The sequence below is a fragment of the Pelophylax lessonae genome (genome assembly GCF_965119305.1).
Source record: "Pelophylax lessonae genome assembly, chromosome: 5".
NCBI classification, from domain to species: domain Eukaryota; kingdom Metazoa; phylum Chordata; class Amphibia; order Anura; family Ranidae; genus Pelophylax; species Pelophylax lessonae.
In genome coordinates this window covers 488,449,079-488,471,557 of record NC_138772.1, presented here as the reverse complement: position 1 = coordinate 488,471,557, position 22,479 = coordinate 488,449,079, and the positions used below count along the sequence as shown (strand labels likewise).

Genomic DNA, 22,479 nt, shown 5'->3' with positions numbered 1-22,479 from the left:
TGAAATTCCCCCCCCAAAAAATGTAAAAATCAAAATGTTTTACATTTTCGGGCAATTTGTTTTATGCTACATATGTTTGGTAAAAAAAAAATCGCAAAAAGCATATTTTGATTGGTTTGCGCAAAAGTTATCGCGTTTACTAACAAAGGGAAAGATTTGTCATTTTTGTTTTTTTTTTCTAATGCGTAATGGCGGCAATCTGCGTGTTTTTTTTTTTTTTTTTTTTTTTGCGGTACTGCGACATTGCGGCCAACAGATCGGATCCCTTGACTGACATTTTTGACACTTTTGGGGTTACCAGTGACATTTCTACAGTAATCAGTGCTATACAAATGCACTTACTGTAAAATTACACTGGCAGTGAAGGGGTTAACTTAATTTGAGAGGGAGGGGCTGTGTGTGTCCCTAGGGGCGTGATTCTAACTGTGATTGGCTGCAGCTTGAGCTGTAGGAACAATGATCAACGGTCCTACATAGTAGAACCGTATGATCATTGTTTCTACACAGGGGAGAATGCAGGCGGCTTGTTTACACTAGCCGCCTGACTTTCTCCCTCTGCAGCGACGATCGCCGAGTGACCGGCGGACATCGGGTCCGCCGGTCACACACACACACACACACACACACACGCGCGCTGGGGGGGGGGGTTGGGGATAAGCCGTGACCGTGTGAGAGCACGCTCGCTCCCCAGAGCCTCACAGGCTAGTGACTTATATATATACGTCACTTTGCCTGTGAGGGGCTCACCGCCGCAGTATATGTACTTGCGGCGGTCGGCAAGTGGTTAAAGGGCTGAGACCAATCCTCTATAACGAACAGAGGTGCTTACAATGGTCAGCTTTTATTTATGTAAAACCTTTACCTGCTTAAAGTGTTAGCTGGTGTTCGGCTTTATTTGTTCGTCACATTGTCTGCCCAGAACGTGCACAAAATTGCTCGCTTTCCTGACCTGCACAGAAACACTCTGCCCCACACACCTAATGCATACGCCAAGTCGCATGGTGCCAGGCATTTGTTTAAAATTGGGATGCACAGATACCGTTTTTTTAAGAGAGTACCGATACTTTTTCTCAAATACTCGCCAATACCAATTACCGACGCCTATTTTTAGTGTTGACAGTTTTTGTAGACTAACGAAAAATGATTACCCTGTATGTTAAATATATTATGAATTTAATATAAATCTAACCCTGTAAGGCCCCTTTCACACAGGCGGACCGTTCAGATCCGCCTGTTAATTTTTTTGGCGGATCTGAACGGTCCCCCCATGCATTCCTATGGGGCATCGGATGTCAGTGGAGACATGTCCGTTGACATCCGACCCGATACGTCAAATCTGGACGGATGGAAACCCTATTTTCCATCCGTCCATTGGATCGGATGAGAATGGACCAACGGTCCGTTCCCATCCGATTTCCCCCATAGAGATGCATGGGGAACTGACAGCTTTGTCTCTGCACACAGAGCGGAGACACAGTTGTCATCCTTTTGTGGATCGATCCCCCGCTGAGAAAAGCGGAGTCCGTTTGACGGACATAGTGTGTGAAAGAGCCCTTACTCAAAAGACCGATCCTGTGGTCTGGATGTCACATCCTACACTGCCACACCCTCACGCATTGATGTCCAGCATCTTTCTCAATAAAGGCGGTGGTTCCAATCTGCAGACTGTCTGTTTTAGTATCTGAGCATTCATACGAGTACTTGTACAAATGCTCAGTATCGGTGCAACGCTAGTTGAAAAAGGTCAAGGACTTCTCTTTTAGCATTTCGCACACATAGACCGGCACATTGATATGAATCTGCTACCCTACACACTGTGTGGGAAAAGTGTGCACTCCATCACACCTCTGGTGTCAAACTAGCCTAAAGCTCGTTTTGGCTGTACTTCTGTGGATTACAGGAGTGCAGTGCAGACCCGTTTTCAGCTGATGTCACAGAGCCGGTCCAGGCTCAGGACAGAGTGTGACCATATGGTCAGGATCCGCCCACATGCCTGAACTGGCATGAGGGGCAGAGCAGCAAATAGCCAGTGACTGACATTCCCCAGCTCTCTGCTCAGGGAGATGTGAGAACCGAGCGATCACCAATGTTTAATTTCTCAGTGTTGGGCCCCTTTCACACTGTCCGTCCGTCAGATGGACTCTGTTTATCTCAGCGGGGGATCGATGCACCGATACCCTGCTGAGCAGGAGGACGGCAGCTGTCTCCGCGCTGTGTGTGGAGACGCAGCTGTCAGTTCCCCATACATCTCTATGGGGGAATCGGATGGGAACGGATGGAAAAAAGGGTTTCCATCCGTCCAGATTTGACGGATCGGGTGTCAGCGGACATGTCTCCGCTGACATCCGATGCCCCATAGGGATACATGGGGGGATCGTTCAGATCCGCCTGTCCATTTTTTTTGGCAGATCTGAACGGTCCGCCTGTGTGAAAGAGCCCTAAGAGTTGGCGGGGTCCAGATGCAGCATCCACCTTAGGTAATTGTGATTCTGTAAAAAAAAAAAAAACCCTATTCCCATACTTTATAACTCTTAACGTCTCAATTGGGAACTCAGGAATGCAGTCACTTTTTGGGTACTCAGACAGCTGAGGCTGTCTAAATAAAATAGCTGGCAGTGCAGATTCCTCCATCTATACTCTATTAAGAGGTGGGGGAATCTATTGATTTTTCTCTTGTTTTAACCACCGTGTATGGGCAGCTTACTTTTGTTGCTAAATTGCACGATTACTGTTCCTCTGACCCGTTTCAGTTTGGATCTCATGTACACACACTATCGGCCTTTATAGAAGTTCTGTTTTCTTATAAACAAAGCAGTTCTTGCAATGCTGGGCACACAGCAGTTTCCCACCCATAGGTTCCACAGTAGCTGGAGATCTGTCACATGCTATACAGCCATTGGAAAAGCACGCACTCCTTTGTTTCCAACAAAGTATTCTTCCCCTTTATTACACATTTATAGTCATCTTGGTACGTTGGGTACTTTTACCTGAAGTCCCTTTTTATTTTCTGTCACCTGTTTGTAGAGGATGGTTGTGTGTATGTTTATGTGATAATTATCTGTTAGTCTTTACAGGATGATGAATGGCTCACATGCTTTCATATCTCTCTCATGTGCTTTGTGTTCTTGTTTGTTTTTTACCGTCCAATTTAATTTACCTGTGATATTCCTGTGTGCCTTGGGATTAGTGTGGCATGGATTATTAGATGTTGTATGGCAGATATACATTTAATTGGGTTCTGATTCTGTCACTGTAAAGGATTTCCTTTTGTATTTTATGCAGAGACATTGAGAGTTGGGAAACCCTTCTATAATAAAATCATAGGGCTTTTAAGATGTTTTTGCTTTTTCTTGTTTCTGTAGAAATCTAAAACATCCCCAATGTTGTATACTCTGCTTGAAAATCAGTTCTGTAGTAATTCAGGGAATGGAGTTTTCAATTAAAGGCATATCTTTTCTAAATTAAGAGGAGGATCAGTATGTTTTGAATAATTGTTTTCCCATTTAATGTGAAAAGACACTTTGTGAATATGAATGTTGCTGTTAATATACTGTCTGTAGAGAGAAGCAATGTAGAACGTGTGTGCTGTGAATAAATCCTCTCTAGCGGTTCAGCCTTGCAGGCCTGTCAGAAGTTTTATGCTGTGACCTGGTGACACATTTCCATGCTGCCTTGTCACATGTTATCTGGAAGAGGCCTAGCCTCATGGAAGGCGCTCTCCTCCATCTGCAGGGCTTTCTGTTTCAGCCAATACTTTGTAGCTGTTACAGATGTCTTTTTTTCTTTTATCTACTGCCTCTTGTTAGAATGTTGCAATAACTTCATAACATTTTATCTTTAAAGTGTCAGTAAACCCAATAGGAACAAAAAAAAAAAAAAAAATAGAATTCTGTAGATTCATCTGTCACTTTTGTACCTCCTAATATAGCACCCTCTGGCAGCACAGTATGGATTTATAGTCTGCTCTGCTCAGCTCCAGTAGGAGGTTGCTCTGTTTGGTATATGCGGTTCCGCTCTGTTTAGGAGCGTAGGCACACAAGTGCTTGTTTCCGAGAGACTTACAAAAATGATATGAATGAGAGGCCCTTATGTGTGCTGCTGGGGGCTGCATCCTCCATTTATAATATCGCCACTCGGACAGCACAGCAATGCGCGTTTAGAATCAGCAGGCACAATGATTACTGTTGTATAGTTTGATTAGAGCAGTGCACATGACCGCAAAAGAAATGCGCTGCTTGTTCTCAAACTAAAGTAAAAGAACTATTCGACTACTATAAGTCAATTTTTTAATACCCAATTTAAGGACCGGAAGGTTTTACCCTCAATGACCAGGCCATTTTTTGCAATATGGCACTGCGTCATTTTAACTGATAATTGCGTGGTCGTGCAACGCTGTACCCAAATAAAATTGTCCTTTTTTTCTTACAAATAGAGCTTTCTTTTGGTGGTATTTGATCACCTCTGCATTTTTTTTTTTTTCTTTTTTTGTGTTATAAACTAAGGCTCCTTTCACACAAATGAGATCTGATGAGATCCGCCTGTCAGTTTTTTAGGCGGATCTGATCAGATCCTCTATGCATCCCTATGGGTCAGCGGAGACATGTCCGCTGACACCCGCTGCTATACAATCCTGTCTGTGAAATCCGGACGGATGGAAACCCTATTTTCCAATGCGTCCAAGGGATCGGATGAGAATGGACAGGCGGTCCGCTCTCATCTGATTCTGCCATAGAGAGCTGCGGGGCTCTGACGCCTCCCTCTCCGCACACAGAGTGGAGAGGGAGCTGTCACCTGCCCGCTCAGCGGGGATCGGCGGATCGTCGATTCCCCCCCCCCCCCCTGCTGAGCAGAGAACGGTCTGCACCGTACAGCGGACCATGTGAAAGGAGCCAAAGAGTGACAATTCTGAAAAATAAACATTTTTTTTTTACTTTCTGCTTTAAAACATTCCCAATAAAATCAAATTTTTTCATCATTTTAGGCCAATATGTATTCTGCTACATATTTTTGGTATAAAAATCCCAAGAAATGTATGATTGGTTTGCGCAAAAGTTATCGAGTCTACAAACTGGGGGAAAGATTTGTCATTATTTTTTGTACTAGTAATGGTGACAATCAGCGTGTGTGTGTGTTCTCCCCCCCCCCCCCCTCCTGCCGGACTGCGCCGTTGTGGCAGACAGATCGGACACCTAATTTACGTTTTTGACACTTTTGGGGGAACCAGTGACACTACTGTAATCAGTGGTAAAAATATGCACTGTTACTGTAATGACACTGGCAGGGAACGGGTTAACACCAGGGGCGTTCAAAGGGTTAAATGTGTGCTTTCCTAACTGTGTGGGGGATGGGCTCACTTTATGAACACCGGAGACCTGTGTTCCTAAATATGAAACATTGGATCCCTGTTTATCGCTGACAGAACAGTGGTCTGCCGTGTTTGGTCTCCATGGGGGCGATCGCAAGTGCCAACGGACATCGCTACCGCCAGACCCGCTGATTGGCTTCCCCCTCTAGCCAATCGGTGCGTGCGCGCCCACACTAACTGCTACACAAAGCGACACACGTGTATGCCATTCCACGTAACAGCCGACCTGCCGCAGGATAACTGTGGCGTCTGGTTGGCAAGTGGTTAATTTTATTTTTTAGGAAGGAAATGTAAAAGTAATTTGGAGAGTTTAAGTAGCAGATGCGGTTTAGGTCATTAGGCTCTGTTCACATCTAGGCGATTTTCTGCTCTTAGCCTCAACTCTAAAAACGCCCAATAAGACAAACCCCATTCATTTCGATGGCCCCTGTTCACATCTGAGCCCTCTGTCGCCTTAAGCAAAACGCCCGCCGCTCAAGTACATGAGCTTCTTTTTTGGCAGATTACAGATGTTTTTATTTTTTCATTGGTTACTTGTCAACCTAAAACGCCTATAAAAATAGCCACGCCTAGATGTGAACGTAGCCGTGTGCTGGATTAAGAAGGAGCTTTTGGTGACCTTTCTAGGCTCACTTTATTTTCAGCCTTGTCTAATTTCCAGATCTCATACTTGACTTAACATAACTGTCCATTTTTTAGGCCAGGTTTACCACTGATGAGCTTCAACCACAGTGCGGGTGCAGCGCGATTGTGTCCACATTTTACATGCCGTGCTCATTGACTTCTGTTAGACTGTGTGGTACAATACCGCATGCAGGATTTGGCTTTCATGAAAATGCGTGGTCTAATAGAATGTGACTGTATCTAAAACGTACAGTTGTGCTGCGGCCAAACCACAGCGTACCAGTGTGAACCCACTGTTGGGCCTGGTTCACATCTCGTTATTTGGGATGGCGGGCAGAGTCGCTACAATTCTGCCTGCGATCCCAATCACGGCAGTGTACTGTGCTGGGTGTCATCCTTCAATGCCAACCCAAATACGATGCATTTCTGCTGTGATAATCATTACAAGCCGCACCTTCGCAAACCGTGTAAAAGCTTGTCACCTGAAAAGGGGCTGAGCTTCTTTTTGGGCAACATGCAGAATCATGTGAAAATCGCATGTCATACTGTGAGTGGGACCTTGAAGTTCAACCAACTGGAGTTGTACAGTTCAGATGTATTTCCCTGCTTGGGAGGCACAGGTGTTGTGTACAGCTGTATACGGTGGTATTTGCCTAAATCTGTGTGTGCCTACAGACTGTCAGGTCAAGTACATCATCATTTTTGTGGGGGGGGAAGCTATGCAGGGGAGGGGATACAGTTAATGTTAATATCTATTTCTGGTATTTTAAAGCATTGTAGTGTTGCGCCATGTTAGTTTTAACACATTTGTGTCACAAATGTTTTGTTTTGAAGGTTTGTGTTTCCGATCATTTGGTAGGCATTGCAGCAAATGTACTCGTCTGGTTGATTTTAAACTAATATGCTTGTGACATGGCTGAGGGTTTTATCTTGGTATGAAGTCAGAGGCTGAATGACTCTGCTTTATATTCAGCCACTAGAGGGAGAATCTCTAGATAGAAATAAATTCTGTACTGCAAATGTAAGCGCAATCAATAGACACAAAACTTAAACCAAAAAAACATTTTCTTCCCCCTACTTTATCTGCAGTAACCATTGTTTTTAAAACCATGTACTAATTAAAGTGTACATTTTTATTCTAGAATGATCTTGGTTTAGTTAAAGTGGTTCGAAGACCTTTTTGTTTACTTTTAAATTGATAACTTTTTTTGTTTTTAAAATAACAAGTTTTACTTAGCCCCCGTTCACACTGGGGCGACCTGTCAGGCGACCTGGTCGCCTGACAGGTCGTCGTTGGTCGCCTTGCATAGAGAAGCTGTGGACCCGTTCTAATAGGAGCGACACAAGTCGCTCCGACTTAGAAAAAGGGTCCGGAGCTTCTTTGGGGCGACCCGTAGCGACCTGCATAGACTTCAATGTTATGAAGTCTGTGCCGGCCGCTCCGAGGTCGCCCCAGGAAGTAGCGTCGCCCCAGTGTGAACGGGGCATAACCTGGATATGAAAAGGAGCGATAGGTGGCACTGCCTAAGAAAAGCTACAAGTGCATCAGTCAAAGTGCTATATATATATATATATATACACACACACACACACACACACACACACACACACACACACACGTGTGTGTGTATATATGTATATGTGGCTAGAGAGATAGATATATTAGTGTGAGATACAGTACAGTGACTATATGTCCAATCTCAGTACACTCTGGCTATATATCCAAAAATAGTGCCAAAAAAAAAATAGATCTCCTAAGTATATATACTTGACAGAACGTGGTGTTGTATAAAAAGTGCTCTCAGTGCAAAAGAATGCAAAACCACAGTACATAAAATATAAATTGATCCAAAAAATTCATGAGTCCATATAAAGTGACAAGTGCAAATAAAAAGCAGTCTCTGGTGATATGCTGTGACGGTGTATACACTCATGCTCCCACCCCCCCCCCCTCTCAGGTTTGCACTCACCAGAAGATGAAACCCCTACAGGGGTCACCAACACCAAACAGCGGTATATTTCCTCCATCTCAATGCACCAGGTTATGGGGGGCAGAAGATGAAACCCCTGCAGGGGTCACAGACCCCAACCAAACAGCGGCATATTTCCTTCTCCACCTCAATGCACCAGATCACTGGGGGCTCCCATCACAGGTTTATAGGGATGAAAAGAGGCGTCTCAGCGTAATTCCATACGAGATTTTAATAAATACAAGTGAATACACTTACAAACAAGCAGAGGTTCAAAGCCTTAGATCCGAGCTGTCTGTTCTGTACACTGTATCCGGAACGCAATGCGTTCCACGGACCAGAAGTGATGCAATGATGCTCTATGCGTTACGTCAGAATGACGTCACCAGGTGCACTTTTTTTTGGGGGGGGATATATAGCCATAGTGTACTAATATTGGTCATATAGTTACTGTAGTGTATATGTGTCACCTTTACTTCCATGTATACATGGGTTTAAGAATATAGCACTTTTATTGTACGTGATTCTCTCTAGGCACCTCTACTAGTGTATTGTATGTGTGTGTGTGTGTGTGTATAATTTATATTTTTTTGTTTTTCACACAATGTGCTTAAAGAAATAGCAGTTTTTGACTGATGCATTTGTAGCTTTTTTCAGGCACCGCAACCTATCGCTCCTTTTTTATATCCATTTGGAATATGTGAGGTAGGTTGCGTCCTTATTACACATATCCTTGCACTGGAAATTATCCATTTTATGCTCTACTTACCTACTCGTTCACACACGGAGCTGCGTTTCGCGCTGCCCCCCCTTCCCCTACTTTGTCTCTTTATTGGCTGTGATTGACAGTAGCGGGAGTCGGTGTCTCCCACTGCTGCCAAAAAACAATCAGAAGCGCGAGTCCCTGGAGAGGTCTCTCATGGACATCGCTGGATCAAGAGGGGGCTCAGATAAGTAATTGGGGGGGGGGGGGGTCTGGGGAGCTCCTACGCACAGGGTTTTTTTTTTTAACCTTCATGCATAGAATGCATGAAGATAAAAAAAAAAAAAAAACTTCTCACTTTTAATGCATTCCCTGCATTAAGGTAAATCATTTCCCAGTAGTTGTATCGCCACGTCTACTTTCCTAAACACTAAAAAAAAAAATGCAGAGCTTGAGAGGAGCCGCTGTACTAACAATCCGTGTACAGTGATCTCCTCCCGCTGAGCTATTGTGTTCTGACAGGGGGGTGCCCTGCCCGAACGCACTGGTCAGCGCTCTGTCATTGGCTGAGGGCACTGATCGGGTCATGCCCCTTTAACAAACACCGGCCTGACGGCTGGCTTTTGTTGGATCGGCTGCCATACACATGGACCATATGTTGTGTTGTCCGCCTTTTTTTTTTTTTTTTAACCGGCCAATGTTGCCCGATATTTGACCCGTGTGTCTTAAGTTCTTTCCCAATCTGGCACTGTCTGCAGCGGCTCTTACCCTTCATCTTCTCACAGGGTGCGGCAGGAGCCATTCTTGCTGTTGTCAATCAAATCCTGTGGGCAACAGGGCCATGCCACACTGTGTGTCTAGGGATGCACACAGCCTGGCTTGGGAGCGAGCCCACAAGTGTGCCCCCATAGGCAACTTGTTATGGGTGCACTCAAGAGGAGGAACAGAGCACTGGCAGGGGACCCCAAAAGAGGAGGTGAGGGGAGGTTGCTTGTGCAATTACCATTACAGGTAAGTAGAACTTTCTTTCCTCTATTTTAGGAATAAAAACATTTTGCTGTTATAACTACTTTGGACATAACTAGTACATCCAAAGTCTCAAGAATTAAAACAAGCTTATAGCTGCAGTAGCAGCTGTGAGCTGCTTTCAGTTTTGTGCAGCTGCCTCTTGGCTTTACTATGAAAGTGATCTGGGTGGTTGGAGAGCCTGCAAATCACTTTTACATAACTCGCAGGTGCCTCCCCTCCCCCCTTCATTGTTCCCAGTCTCTCCTGCTTCTTCTGGGAGCCTGGGGCATCAGCAAGTGATGTCAGGATGGTGAATGCTGGTAGCTTGGGGGAAACGCTTTCCATGTTTTCCACTGCGTAGTGTGAACCAGAAAGTGCCAAGCTCTGAGTGCTTCTGGTTCACAGCTGTCAAAATCCAGGCTAGAAAGCTGTGCACAAAGCGCATAGTGAGCTCAATGCACAGGAGACAGTGGAGACATTAATCAAATAGACCCCTGGTATCTCCATAAAGGGAGCCTTTCACCTGACCAATGCTGTCACATTGGCTTTTTATCCCCCTTGTGATAGCAATAGAGTTAAATGTAAAAAAGTGTTTGTTATAAAATATCAAAGCAAACAAACAAAAAGCACCCCTGTTAGTGTCGGTTCACACTATGGCGATCCAACTTCGGGGGCAACCTGTGAAGTCGCGTGCACCGTGACTTCGGCGCGACTTGCACGGACTTCACATAATGGAAGTCCATGTAAGTCGCTCCAGGTCGCCCCGAAGTAGTACAGGAACTATTTTCTAAGTCGGAGCGACTTGAGTCGCTCCTATTAGAACGGTTCCCGTAGCACAGAATGGACCGCGACTTGTCAGGCTGACAAGTCGCCTGACAAGTCGAGCTAGTGTGAACCGGGACTTACTCTACCCACACGCGCAAGCTCATATGTAGCGTGCACACGTATATACAAATGTGGCACACATAGTGTGTGTGTGTGTGTGTGTGTGTGTATGTATATATATATATATATTGTGTATGTATCTAATATGTGTGTGTGTATGTATGTATGTATGTATATATGTATATATATATATATATATATATATATATATATATATATATATATATATATATAATTAGTACAGACCAAAAGTTTGGACACCCCTTCTCATTCAAAGAGTTTTCTTTATTTTCATGACTCACACTTTAAGAGGTGGTCACCTGAAATGGTTTTCCAACAGTCTTCAAGGAGTTCCCAGAGATGCTTAGCACTTGTTGGCCCTTTTGCCTTCACTCTGCGGTCCAGCTCACCCCAAACCATCTCGATTGGGTTCAGGTCCGGTGACTGTGGAGGCCAGGTCATCTGGCGCAGCACCCCATCACTCTCCTTCTTGGTCAAATAGCCCTTACACAGCCTGGAGGTGTGTTTGGGGTCATTGTCCTGTTGAAAAATAAATGCTGGTCCAACTTAACGCAAACCGGATGGAATAGCATGCCGCTGCAAGATGCTGTGGTAGCCATGCTGGTTCAGTATGCATTCAATTTTGAATAAATCCCTAACAGCGTCACCAGCAAAGCACCCCCACACCATCACACCTCCTCCTCCATGCTTCACGGTGGGAACCAGGCATGTAGAGTCCATCCGTTCACCTTTTCTGCGTCGCACAAAGACACGGTGGTTGGAACCAAAGATCTCAAATTTGGACTCATCAGACCAAAGCACAGATTTCCACTGATGTCCATTCCTTGTGTTCTTTAGCCCAAACAAGTCTCTTCTGCTTGTTGCCTTTCTTTAGCAGTGGTTTCCTAGCAGATATTCTACCATGAAGGCCTGATTCACACAGTCTCCTCTTAACAGTTGTTCTAGAGATGTGTCTGCTGCTAGAACTCCCTGTGCCATTGACCTGGTCTCTAATCTGAGCTGCTGTTAACCTGCGATTTCTGAGGCTGGTAACTCGGATGAACTTATCCTCCGCAGCAGAGGTGACTCTTGTTCTTCCTTTCCTGGGGCGGTCCCCATGTAAGCCAGTTTCTTTGTAGCGCTTGATGGTTTTTGTGACTGCACTTGGGGACACTTTCAAAGTTTCCCCAATTTTTCAAACTGACTGACCTTCATTTCTTAAAGTAATGATGGCCACTCGTTTTCCTGTACTTAGCTGCTTTTTTCTTGCCATAATACAAATTCTAACAGTCTATTCAGTAGGACTATCAGCTGTGTATCCACCTGACTTCTGCAAAACACAACTGATGGTCCCAACCCCATTTATAAGGTAAGAAATCACACTTATTAAACCTGACAAGGCACACCTGTGAAGTGAAAACCATTTCAGGTGACTACCTCTTGAAGTGTGACTCTACAATTTTCATAGTCATAAAAATAAAGAAAACTTTGAATGAGAAAGTGTCCAAACTTTTGGTGTGTATGTGGGTATGTATGTGTGTGTGTATGTATATGTGTGTGTGTGTGTATGTGTATATATATATATATATATATATATATATATATATATATATATATATATATATATATATATATAATCTCTCTATCTATCTCAGTAATTCTAGGTTCCTCATTTATGGTTCGCACTAAACTGATGGACTGCAATAAGGCCACGTCCACATCTGGTGATTTGAGATTGCTGGCAGAATTGCTGTGATTCTGTCCATGATTCCAAATTGCACTGAAATAGAGGAAAACCCCACTACGCGTATTTGGGTACTATTCCACGGTGCAGTTTTTTAGTGTGGTAAACTGTGTTGCAAAGCTTGTTGCCCAGAAAAGAGCTGGAGCTTTTTTTTTTTTTTTTTTAAATATAGACGACCAGCTTCGCGTGATTCGATTGCCGCAAAATCTCACCGTGTTTGAGGTGCCATTAAAAATGAAAGGCACGCAAACGTGTGGTGCATTTGCCACTATCGCAGTGCAATTTGTAATCGCTGGCAGAATTTAGGCGATTCTGCCTGTGATCTCAATTCGGCAGATGTGAGCCGCGCCCTAAACAGTCACCTATTGATGATTGGGTGGCGTAAAAAATTTTTTTTTACCATTTCACTTGTACGCAGTTTTGAGACCTGACCTATTTGCTGTCTGTTTACTTATCACTACCTCATCTTTTATGTAGTACAAAAAAGTGAAGTATATTGTGTACACTACAACTCATTTTGGTGTATAAAAAAAAAAAAAATTCTAAACAGTTGCCCAAATATTCCACAACTACTGTCTTTTTACAAGAGGGCTTCTGCGATCAGAACATTTTATAATGTTCTTGGGGTTTTAAAGAATTTCTTTTTTTGCTATAATACACCTATGGATTACAGGAGTGCAGTTGGTTCTGTGCTCCTGTGACCAGCTTACAACTGACAGTGGGCTAAAGTCTGCTGTGGGCCGATGTCACTCAGTCAGTCCAGGCTCTGTAAAGATCCTGACTTTACAGCAGGCAGTGTGCGCAGTCTTTCAGCGAACCACTGTTTTTGCCCCCCTCCACAGCTCAGCGCTCTGCTCGGTGGGCGCTCTGCTCGGTGTGCTCTGGAGGGGGGGGGGGGGTGGTACTCTGCTCGGTGAGCTCTGAGCAGTCGGCAGTCTTTAATCGCTTAGTTCTCAGTCTTGGAGCCCTTTCACACTGAGGTGCTCAAACTGCCCATAAAATGCTCAGCGCTTTTGAGGCGAGGGCAGTGCTTTGCGCGTTTTTTTTTTTTTTTTTTTTACGACTTGTCATGCGAATTTGCAGTCCCAAATCGCAGGACAAGTCGCACAAGTGTGAAGGGGGCCTTATTTGTACAGCATCAGTGAGGTGCAGAAGGGCATGTCCTGTACTCTTCCAAAAAACTATTCAGAACTTGGTTGGGGAAATAAATCTTATGACAAAGTCTCTGTGGATAACTGTTTAAAAATTAAACTTTTGAAGATCAATATAATTTCAAATTAAATTTGGCAGTGGTGGTCTAAACCAGGGGTGGGGAACCTTTTTTTTTCTGCCAAGGGCCATTTGAATATTTATAAAATCATTTGGGGGGCCGTACAAAATAATCAACTTAAAAAATTTGCCTGTTGTATTTGGTCAAACATTTGATTTACTCACCCCTAATGTGATGGCTGCAACTGCTTCTCTTTGGTGAGGTGTGTGATGTTAGCTGGTATTGATGATTTTGCTACTAGCAACTGGTTTTCCAGGTTTGTGTCGGTTAGTCTGGAGCACAGTCGACTCTTTGCGGTGGTAAGTCGTGAAAAGAACTGCTGGCGGGTACTGCTGGCTCAGGCTGGTACTGTGCTGTGGGTACTGCTGGTGGGAAACGCTGGCTAAGTTCGGCGCCGCACTGGGGGAAGAAACAATGTTTCCTGTATTGGTAAGAGGCGGAGTGCATTTGATATCACTCAGCCTGTGACTCACTCACTGTCAGAACAGAGCCGGAACTATACAGAAAACATCGGCTCTATTTTGACAGCTGAGCTGAGACACTCAGTGGCACGGGGGCAGACCAGATGATTTTGCGGGCCGCAGGTTCCCTCCCCTGGTTTAAACTGTCAGATTTTTGATTTGCAGTTCCGCAGGAACCCTGATGGCCTATTGGGGTGTATACCTAAATTTATTTTATGTATTTCTAAATAACTTTCAGTTTACAAAAAAAAAAAGTTTGTTTTCTTGGCTGTGATGCTGATGTTTTGGTACCTCCTAGAGCAGTAATGGCGAACCTTGGCACCCCAAATGTTTTGGAACTACATTTCCCATGATGCTCATCTACACTGCAGAGTGCATGAGCATCATGGGGAATGTAGTTCCAAAACATCTGGGGTGCCAAGGTTCGCCATCACTGTCCTAGAGTCTGATCTAGAATAATGGAGAGAAGGAACTCTGACAATCTCCTGACACCCTTGCAGCATATATGTTTTGTGTCTGCGCTGCAAATTATTTGAACCCTGATATAAAAACGAGTGTTATTAAAAGAGGACCAGAAATGGCAGCCCCCATACTGTTTTCAAGGCAATCACTTTCTTCCCTGTTGCTTACCCAAGACTAAAATGACCCTGTAAGAGTAGATAAATACTTTTCCAGTATGTGGTGTGTTTAAACTTTTCTCTCTGGACCCTAATGCTATCCGATGGATAGTGTGTTCCTCTCAGCAAATGTGCCACTACGGGACGTCAGAATCCAAGCATCCTCAGCTGTGGTAGATGTCACACCTCCACAATATCCTCGGAGGAATTGCTTACCATCTTCTAATGTTTGTTGCCTTGGTTTGATCTACTGGCTCTAATACTTTGAGTCTCAGATCTAGAACAAGTATGCAAAGCTAGAGAGCGTGACAATGACAGCCTGCCTGTTTCATGGGCTAGATTTCCGTTCACGAATCAGTGTGGAGGTGTTTGTAGATATGTGACAGCTTTTCTTCTGCGCACAACTGAAAATTTTTCTTCCATCAAATTTGCTTCCCTAATCTCTCCTGAGCCTTGTAAATCTTCTTTTTTTTTTTTTTTTCCCTCAACCTAATTTTCATTTATTGCATTTTGTGCATTGGTCGTTTCATTAGGTGATATGACCTTGCCGCATTTTCAGATATTTGGTGGATTGGTGCCTTACTACGATCCCACAGTCAAATTACTTTGTCTTAGGATCCTGTTCTCTTCATCTCTGTAACCGTATAGCATGTAATTAAATTATTATTAATTTACCTGAATGCAGAGTTCCAGCCCTTGTGTTTTTTAAAAGTCAGCAGCTACAAAATGTATAGCTGCTGACTTTTAATAAACACACTTACCTGCCCCACGATCCAGCGATGCGGCCAGCGGGAGCCTCGGTTCTCTCCCCATCTCCCTGCGGTGCTGGCATCACAAGTGAGGGCATGCGAGTCGCACTGCACATGCGCCAGTTGCGCTGCGCACCTTTAGGGACCGGGCAATCTTCTGGGACCTGTGACGTGTCCCAAAAAATGGGAGGGAGGAGGAGGGGAGAACTTCCACTCAAGCTGCCTAGGCTGCTCGAGGGGAAATGGGAGCGGATACCCCCCCCCCCCCCCCATGAAAAAAAATGTGGCATGTCATGGGGGTCAGGAGCACTTTAAGTGGAAGTTCCACTTTTGGATGGAACTCCGCTTTAAGCCAGCCATAGACTATTCGAATCTCGGCTGGTTCAGCAGGGACATGCTAAGATTCGAGCCCTATATGGACAGGCTGATTGTGCCTAAGTTGCCCTAAATTGATTGATCAGTCAGCTTGGGAACAACCAACCTTTCAGATTTTACATGCAATCTTTGCTATTGGCTGTTATAGCCGCTAGCAATATTCACTGTTCTCCCTGCAGGGACAGGATACCCCCATTGGCTGAGAGTGCTGATCAGGAGCCTGTTGGCATGACCGTTTTTGGTCATGAGCCTTTGACAGCAGCCGGCTCGGCTGCCATACATGTGTACCAAGCTGGCCATAGGCGAAGCAAACTTTTTTTCCTGCAACCAAAAGAAGTTCACTCGATTCCCACATCAACACAGTGATGGAAGGAATCTCTCCCACTGAGTCATTGTTTTCTGGGCGGGGGAAGTCGTCACTCGCTGGTAGAGCACAGTGATTATTGCTAGTGGCTATAACAGCATTTGGATTTATCGCATGTAAAATCCAGCAGGCTGGTTGCACTCAAGTTGATTGATCGATTAACGACTTTACCACCGGAGGATTTTGCTATCTCTACGTCTGGGCCACTTTTTGCGATTTGGCACTGTGAGACTTTAACTGACAATTGCGCAGTCATGCAACGCCGTACCCAAACGAAATTTACGTCCTTTTTTATTTGATCACCGGTGTGATTTTTACTTTTTGCGCTATAAACAAAAAAACGACAATTTTGAAAAAAAATAACAATATTTTTCACATTTTTTTTATATGAAATTCCCCCCCCAAAAAATGTAAAAATCAAGGATTTTTATCATTTTAGGCCAATTTGTTTTCTGCTACATATTTTTGGTAAAAAAAAATTTTGCGCAAAAGTTATTGCGTTTAATAACTAAGGGAAAGATTTCTGTCGTTTTTGGTGTTTTTTTTTTTTTTTAACGAGTAAGGGCGGCGATCTGCGACTTTTTTTTTTTTTTTTTTCGGGACTGCGACATTGCGGCGGACAGATCGGCCCCTTGACTGACATTTTTGACACTTTTGGGGTTACCAGTGACATTACTGCAGTAATCAGTGCTATATATATGCACTGTTACTGTAAAAATGACACGGGCAGGGAAGGGGTTAATTTTATTGGAGAGGGAGGGGTTAATGTATGCCTGGTGCTTACTGACGTGTGGGGGGGGGAGGTGACTGAGTGACACAAGGACAGATCGCAGGTTCAGCTATGCTGAACCCTGCAATCTGACCCTGCCTGTCACTTAGGAGATCCGCCGCTTTGTTTACACAAGCGGGCGGATCTCCAGACTCTATTCCCCGACGATCGGGGAAGAGCAGCGGCGATCGCTGCCACTCCTCCCCTGGCCCGACTCCCGCTGTGACTGAATACAGAGCCTCCGGCGGCGCGATCGCGCCGCCGAGAAGGGGGAGTGTCTGCCGACGTAGGTCTACGTCGTCAGACCTACAAGAGCCACTTTGCCGCAGTAGAGCTCTAGTGAGCAGACGGCAAGTGGTTAATACATTCAGCCTGTCCATACATGTTTCGAATCTCGTCCCATTCCTGGCAAACTGGCCAAGATTTGAACAGTCTATGGCCAGCCTAAACAATACTGTTCATTCAAAGCAACCTGTGCAAGTCCTAATCAAGAAACATTGTCTACCCCTCAGTTCTCATATCTTGCATTTGAGTGCTGAATTAAAAAAGATTTGTCTGGAGCTACATATCCTCTAAGACTACATTTACACGGCTGTGAAATGTATACCTGTGCAGTGGTCTTGTTTGTCTGCATGGAGATTTACAAGTGTCCCTATGCAGACAGTCCCATTCATTTCAATTTGAACGCAACAGCTGCACGGACACAGCCATGGCTCACAATTTGACAGCAGTGCAGGAGATCGGCCCGAAGACACAGTGTTTGGGGCTGCGCGTGTGCACCCATACGGATGACAAATTGAGAATAGCATTTGCTGTAAGTGAGGCCTAATGCTTTGCACCTACTCTTTTTGGGAACATGTGGGTGCCTTTTGCGCTCTCATGTGTATATACTGCATGCACGGTAGAAGAGAAGAGTGGTTTCTCTCACTCCCCCCCCCCTTCCTCCTGGGACAGCAGCTCTCCACTCTTTCTGGGATCTCGTGGGCACGCTTCTCTCACTTTCTTACAATGTATGCATGCTCACAGTCCAGAGTAGAGTCTGCATTCCCCCCCCCCCCCCCCCAGCAAACAATCTGTATTGGGTTAATTGCAGGATGTGTCCAATAACATTGTGACGAACATTTTATGCCTGGTAAGGGACAAAGCCTGAGGGTGGCCCTAAGGTCAAAATTATTGCAAATCTGCGCTATAGAACATACTGACGCACCTTGCATGCATTATAAAGGCTTCTAGAAAGCATTGGTCAGCCAATCACAGGAAGCCTTGTAGTTACCCAATGAATACAAGGCTTCCAATGAATGTCTAAGGTGGCGATTGTGATGCCTTCTGCCCACCTCTTCAGCCATTCAGAGGAAGCCCTGTATTCACTAATAAAAAATACAAGGCTCTTTGTGAATGGCTGAGCAGCGCTTGGTCAGACTTTTTGTTCTTGCAGCAGCCGTGGAAGTTCCCATCGTGCTGCTGGAACACAGCGCTGCATGCAGATTATACAGCACTGACAGCGTGCACAGTAATTGGTAAAAGAAAAGAGTTTGACCAAATGACCTATGTAAAGTGGTAGCAATGCTGGATTTAGGTTTTAGGGCAGGCATGGCCAGGGGTGCACAAACACCTGTCATTAGAAGGGGTCTATGACCTTGTAGAGAACTTTGACTTTAAATGTTTGATCAAATTTTCACATAAGTGATCAGTCCTGTTTTTTTTCTTTTACAGGTTAAGAGAAGTTTCCGAGAAGCTAAATAAATATAACTTAAGCAGGTAAATAAAGTCATTTCATTCAGCGTGACATGGAATAGTAAAAACCATGTATGACCATTGCTTAACCTTTAAAGAAAACTTGCTTATCTTTTTTTTATTCCAGTGCTGCTTGAAGCTGTTCTCCAGGCACAAAAATCTTTACTTAAATATATTTCTCATTAGCTGCAAAGAATGTAAATCCAGTTTTTGTGCACCAAATACCTGTGCAAAGTTGGAAAAGACCTTCTAAAATTAGCAATAGCATTTATTCCTGTACTGCATATAACCTGTGCAGAGAGCAGAGCTGTGGAAGGGTCCAGGCGGCCATCCACTACAGGCTGCCTGCAGAGAACTATAGAAGGAGGCCCAGACCAGTCACCCCACATAAAGAGAGGGTGCAGCAGTGACCAGTTTTTATTGCAGGACGTTGTCTCAGTATGGATTGATTCACTGATTAGTAGGAAATACACAAAGGGCACCAAAATTACAGTAAAAATACACCCCCCCCCCCCTATATATATATATATATATATATATATATATATATATATATATATATATATATATATATATATATATATATATATATATATAACAATTTTGTTTAGCCCATGACTCAATTTTAAGGAGAGCGTTAAATAGCTATGGATTCAGTTCACTAACCTATTTTCAGCAGCGATCATTGATCAAAGCTAAAAATAGCAGGGATGGCTGAAAATAACTGCTATAGTTTAATGAACTCTATTGAAATATGTTGGGTGAGTGCTGTTGGATGTTTCTGGCTGCCAACATATCTGAAAGTGAAAGACTATTATGTAGATTTTATCTAGTTAAAGTGGATGCTACAGGACAGATTATAAAAATGGCAAATGTCTCTTAGACATTTTAGCCAGTAAATAGCTGGAATAGAAGCTGTCAGTAAGGAGGTTGACTGTTCTGCCCAAATATTAAGACTAACTTGGGGCTGGCTATGCTCCTGGAGTCAGCTATACTGGAGAGGTGCTGACTTGCATAAAATGTCTGATTTGTATAGACTGAAGTGGTTTGTAAAGGCTACAGGTTTTTTACTTTAATGCATTCTCTGCATTAAGGTAAAAAAACCCTTTGTGCAGCTTCCCCTCTAAATACTAACCTGAGCCTGATCACGATCCAGTGCTGTGCCTGAGAGCAGCGGCCCACTGAGCAGTGGGGAGCCCTTTTCTGCTGCTGTCAATCAAATCCAGTGATGGGGGGTGGAACTGAGTCGCACTGTGTGTCAAAACACACATAGCACAGCTCAGGATCGAGCCCACACGTGTGCCACTATAGGCTCCTATGGTGGCACACAGAAGAGGAGGAGCCTAGACTTCCGGTTTGAGACCCCAGAAGAGGAGGATCGGGTCCACTCTGTGCAAAACTGTTGCATAGAGCAGGTAAGTATAACAGTTTTTTTTGTAAAGAGGCTTTACAATCAATTGAATGATCACCTAATATATGATTTAGCTGATGTTTTGATCAGGAATCCTTTCTGGTGGTAAAGAACTGTACAGCTGAATTTTATGTCACTTGCCTTTTTTTTTTTTTTTTTTCTTCTTTTCCACATCGGATATAGTTACATATTTTTTTTCCCTTTTACACAGTCACCCCCCATTGAATGTACTGGAGCAGACAACTATAAAACAGTGTGTGGTTGGACCGAATCATGCTGCTTTCCTCTTAGAGGTACCCTGCCTGAGCATTTCTACTTTCTTCCGTTTTTTAGTTCCCCAAGCACTGCTTTGATTTTTATGCTTTATTTCTTATTAGGATGGCAGAGTTTGCAGAATTGGCTTCCTAGTCCAGCCAGACAGACTTGAATTGAGTAAACCAGAGAATAATGATGGGTAAGAATGAATTTAAAAAGCAGATGGCCTTTGTATTTGATTTAGGAACATGGGACACATGTACATGGGATATTAGAAATCTGTCATCCCACCTGTTGCTGTGACAGCTGGCAATTATCTCCGCTGTAAAGCAGTGGCATGGTAGTCCTGGTAGTATCTCAAACATCCTATTTTACAGAAGAGCCCACAAACTTGAGCCCCTTGTTATGACCTCTACCTATGTGCTGGGTGTGCATTGACACCTCTGTTTCTCATGTGCACGGTCCCTAAATCTGAAAAATAACCAGTGCTGAGAGAAGTATGGAGCGGACACTAATCTGCTTTCTGAATATGCTGCCTCTCATTGAGTTCTTTCATCTGCAGTACCTTTGAGTAATTGACCTGGAGCTAGTATGCGGCAAGTGACATTAGAACAAAGTTTAACTTCAGATGTGCATGCTTGCTTTGCGTCATTGATTTAGGTATTGAAATAATTGTAGCATTCTGACATCCATGAAACTATCCTTTTTCAGGGGACAGATTACTGATAGCTGCTTCCATGGTTCTCTAAGCACAGGTTTTCACACAAAAATTGATCCAGCAGCAAAATTAGGTTGAAAGTCTTAATTTATCTTAAGAGCCGGTTCACACTGGGGCGACTTGTCAGGCAACCTGGTCGCCTGACAAGTCGCCGTGGGTCGCCTGCCATAGATTAGCACAGGACCCGTTTTAATAGGAGCGACACAAGTCGCTCCGACTTAGAAAAAGGGTCCTGAGCTACTTTGGGGCGACCTGCATTGACTTCAATGATATGAAGTCCGTGCATGCCGCTCCGAGGTCGCGGGGCGAGCTGCGCACCGCGACTTCACAGGTCGGTCGCCCGGCAAAGTCGGGTCGCGCCTATGTGAACCGGCTCTTAAAACGAGGCAATAAAGGTAGAGTTGGTGATCTCTGTCAAAGGGTGACTTTTAGGTAGAACCAGCCAAATCAGCGGTTCTTCCTGAATGCAGTTTCTGCCTTCTTACAGAGACCAAGTGCCAGCTGCCAAGGCTGTGCTGATATGCCAGCAGCTGGTGCTACAGTGTAGCTGCTAACTGGTAAGTATGACCATACTTTTATAAATGTTGTATTACAGCAGAGGTAGGTTTAATATAGATTATATTTACAGCAGTGTTTAAATTCACTTCTCATCTTGATGGGCAGATATAAAAATAGGTTTGTGATTTATAAGGCTACCTGTGCAGAGTCCTAAATCCTTTTGGTAGCAGAAATGTTCACTTAAGTGTTTTCTGTGAATCTGCAGCAGCACATTGTGTAGACCAGGGATTCTCAAACTACGGCCCTGCAGCTGTTGCAGAACTACACATCCTATGAGGCATTTTAAAACTGACATTCACATACATGACCGGGCATGATGGGAATTGTAGTTCCTGAACAACTGCAGGGCCGTAGTTTAGGAATCCCTGGTGTAGAGTATAAGAATCTATTACATGTCAAATGTATTCGTTTGCTGGACCTGACCTTTAAATGGGAATAAGGAATTTGTATCTGTTTATATTAAATGCCAGTTGCCCATTTGTCAAGTAATCCCATTTATTCCTTTTATTACCTTTGGTCATTCTTTTTATAAAGTGGGTGTCTAATCAAATCCTAACTATCTTGAAACCTGCTCCCACCCCCATTCTAAGCCTTTTCTAACCACCTTGTAAATGAGAGGTCTATATTTGTCTATGCTGAGCACACTCTGGTCCGATCACACAATTGACTCCCAGTGCCGTCTTCAGTGTAGAGGAGGGATAGCCGATAAGGGAGGCCCCAAATAAGCCTATGGGTGACATCACTGCTAATGCATGGCAGCCGTTGTTGGCGATCTCTCCTCTTCACTAAAGCTGGCCGGTGGAGACTGAGCCAGAGCGTCCTCAAAGACTGCATTAGATGCCAATGTTGTAGAAAGTGTTTACTGGAATGAGAAGAGTAAGCAAAATAATAGAACTAAT

The 22,479-nt window shown here is 44.1% G+C and overlaps 1 protein-coding gene across 15 annotated transcripts in view; it reads left to right on the top strand.

Annotated features, from left to right (window-relative positions):
* UBR5 (ubiquitin protein ligase E3 component n-recognin 5) overlaps positions 1-22,479 on the top strand; it is a 161,825-nt gene that overhangs the window by 5,654 nt on the left and 133,692 nt on the right. For all 15 annotated transcript variants that reach the window (XM_082257864.1, XM_082257859.1, XM_082257869.1 and 12 more), the window contains exons 2-4: positions 18,618-18,662; positions 20,261-20,342; positions 20,427-20,503. In XM_082257864.1, coding sequence (XP_082113990.1) covers positions 18,618-18,662; positions 20,261-20,342; positions 20,427-20,503 — 204 coding nt within the window. The remainder of the gene's footprint in view (positions 1-18,617; positions 18,663-20,260; positions 20,343-20,426; positions 20,504-22,479) is intronic.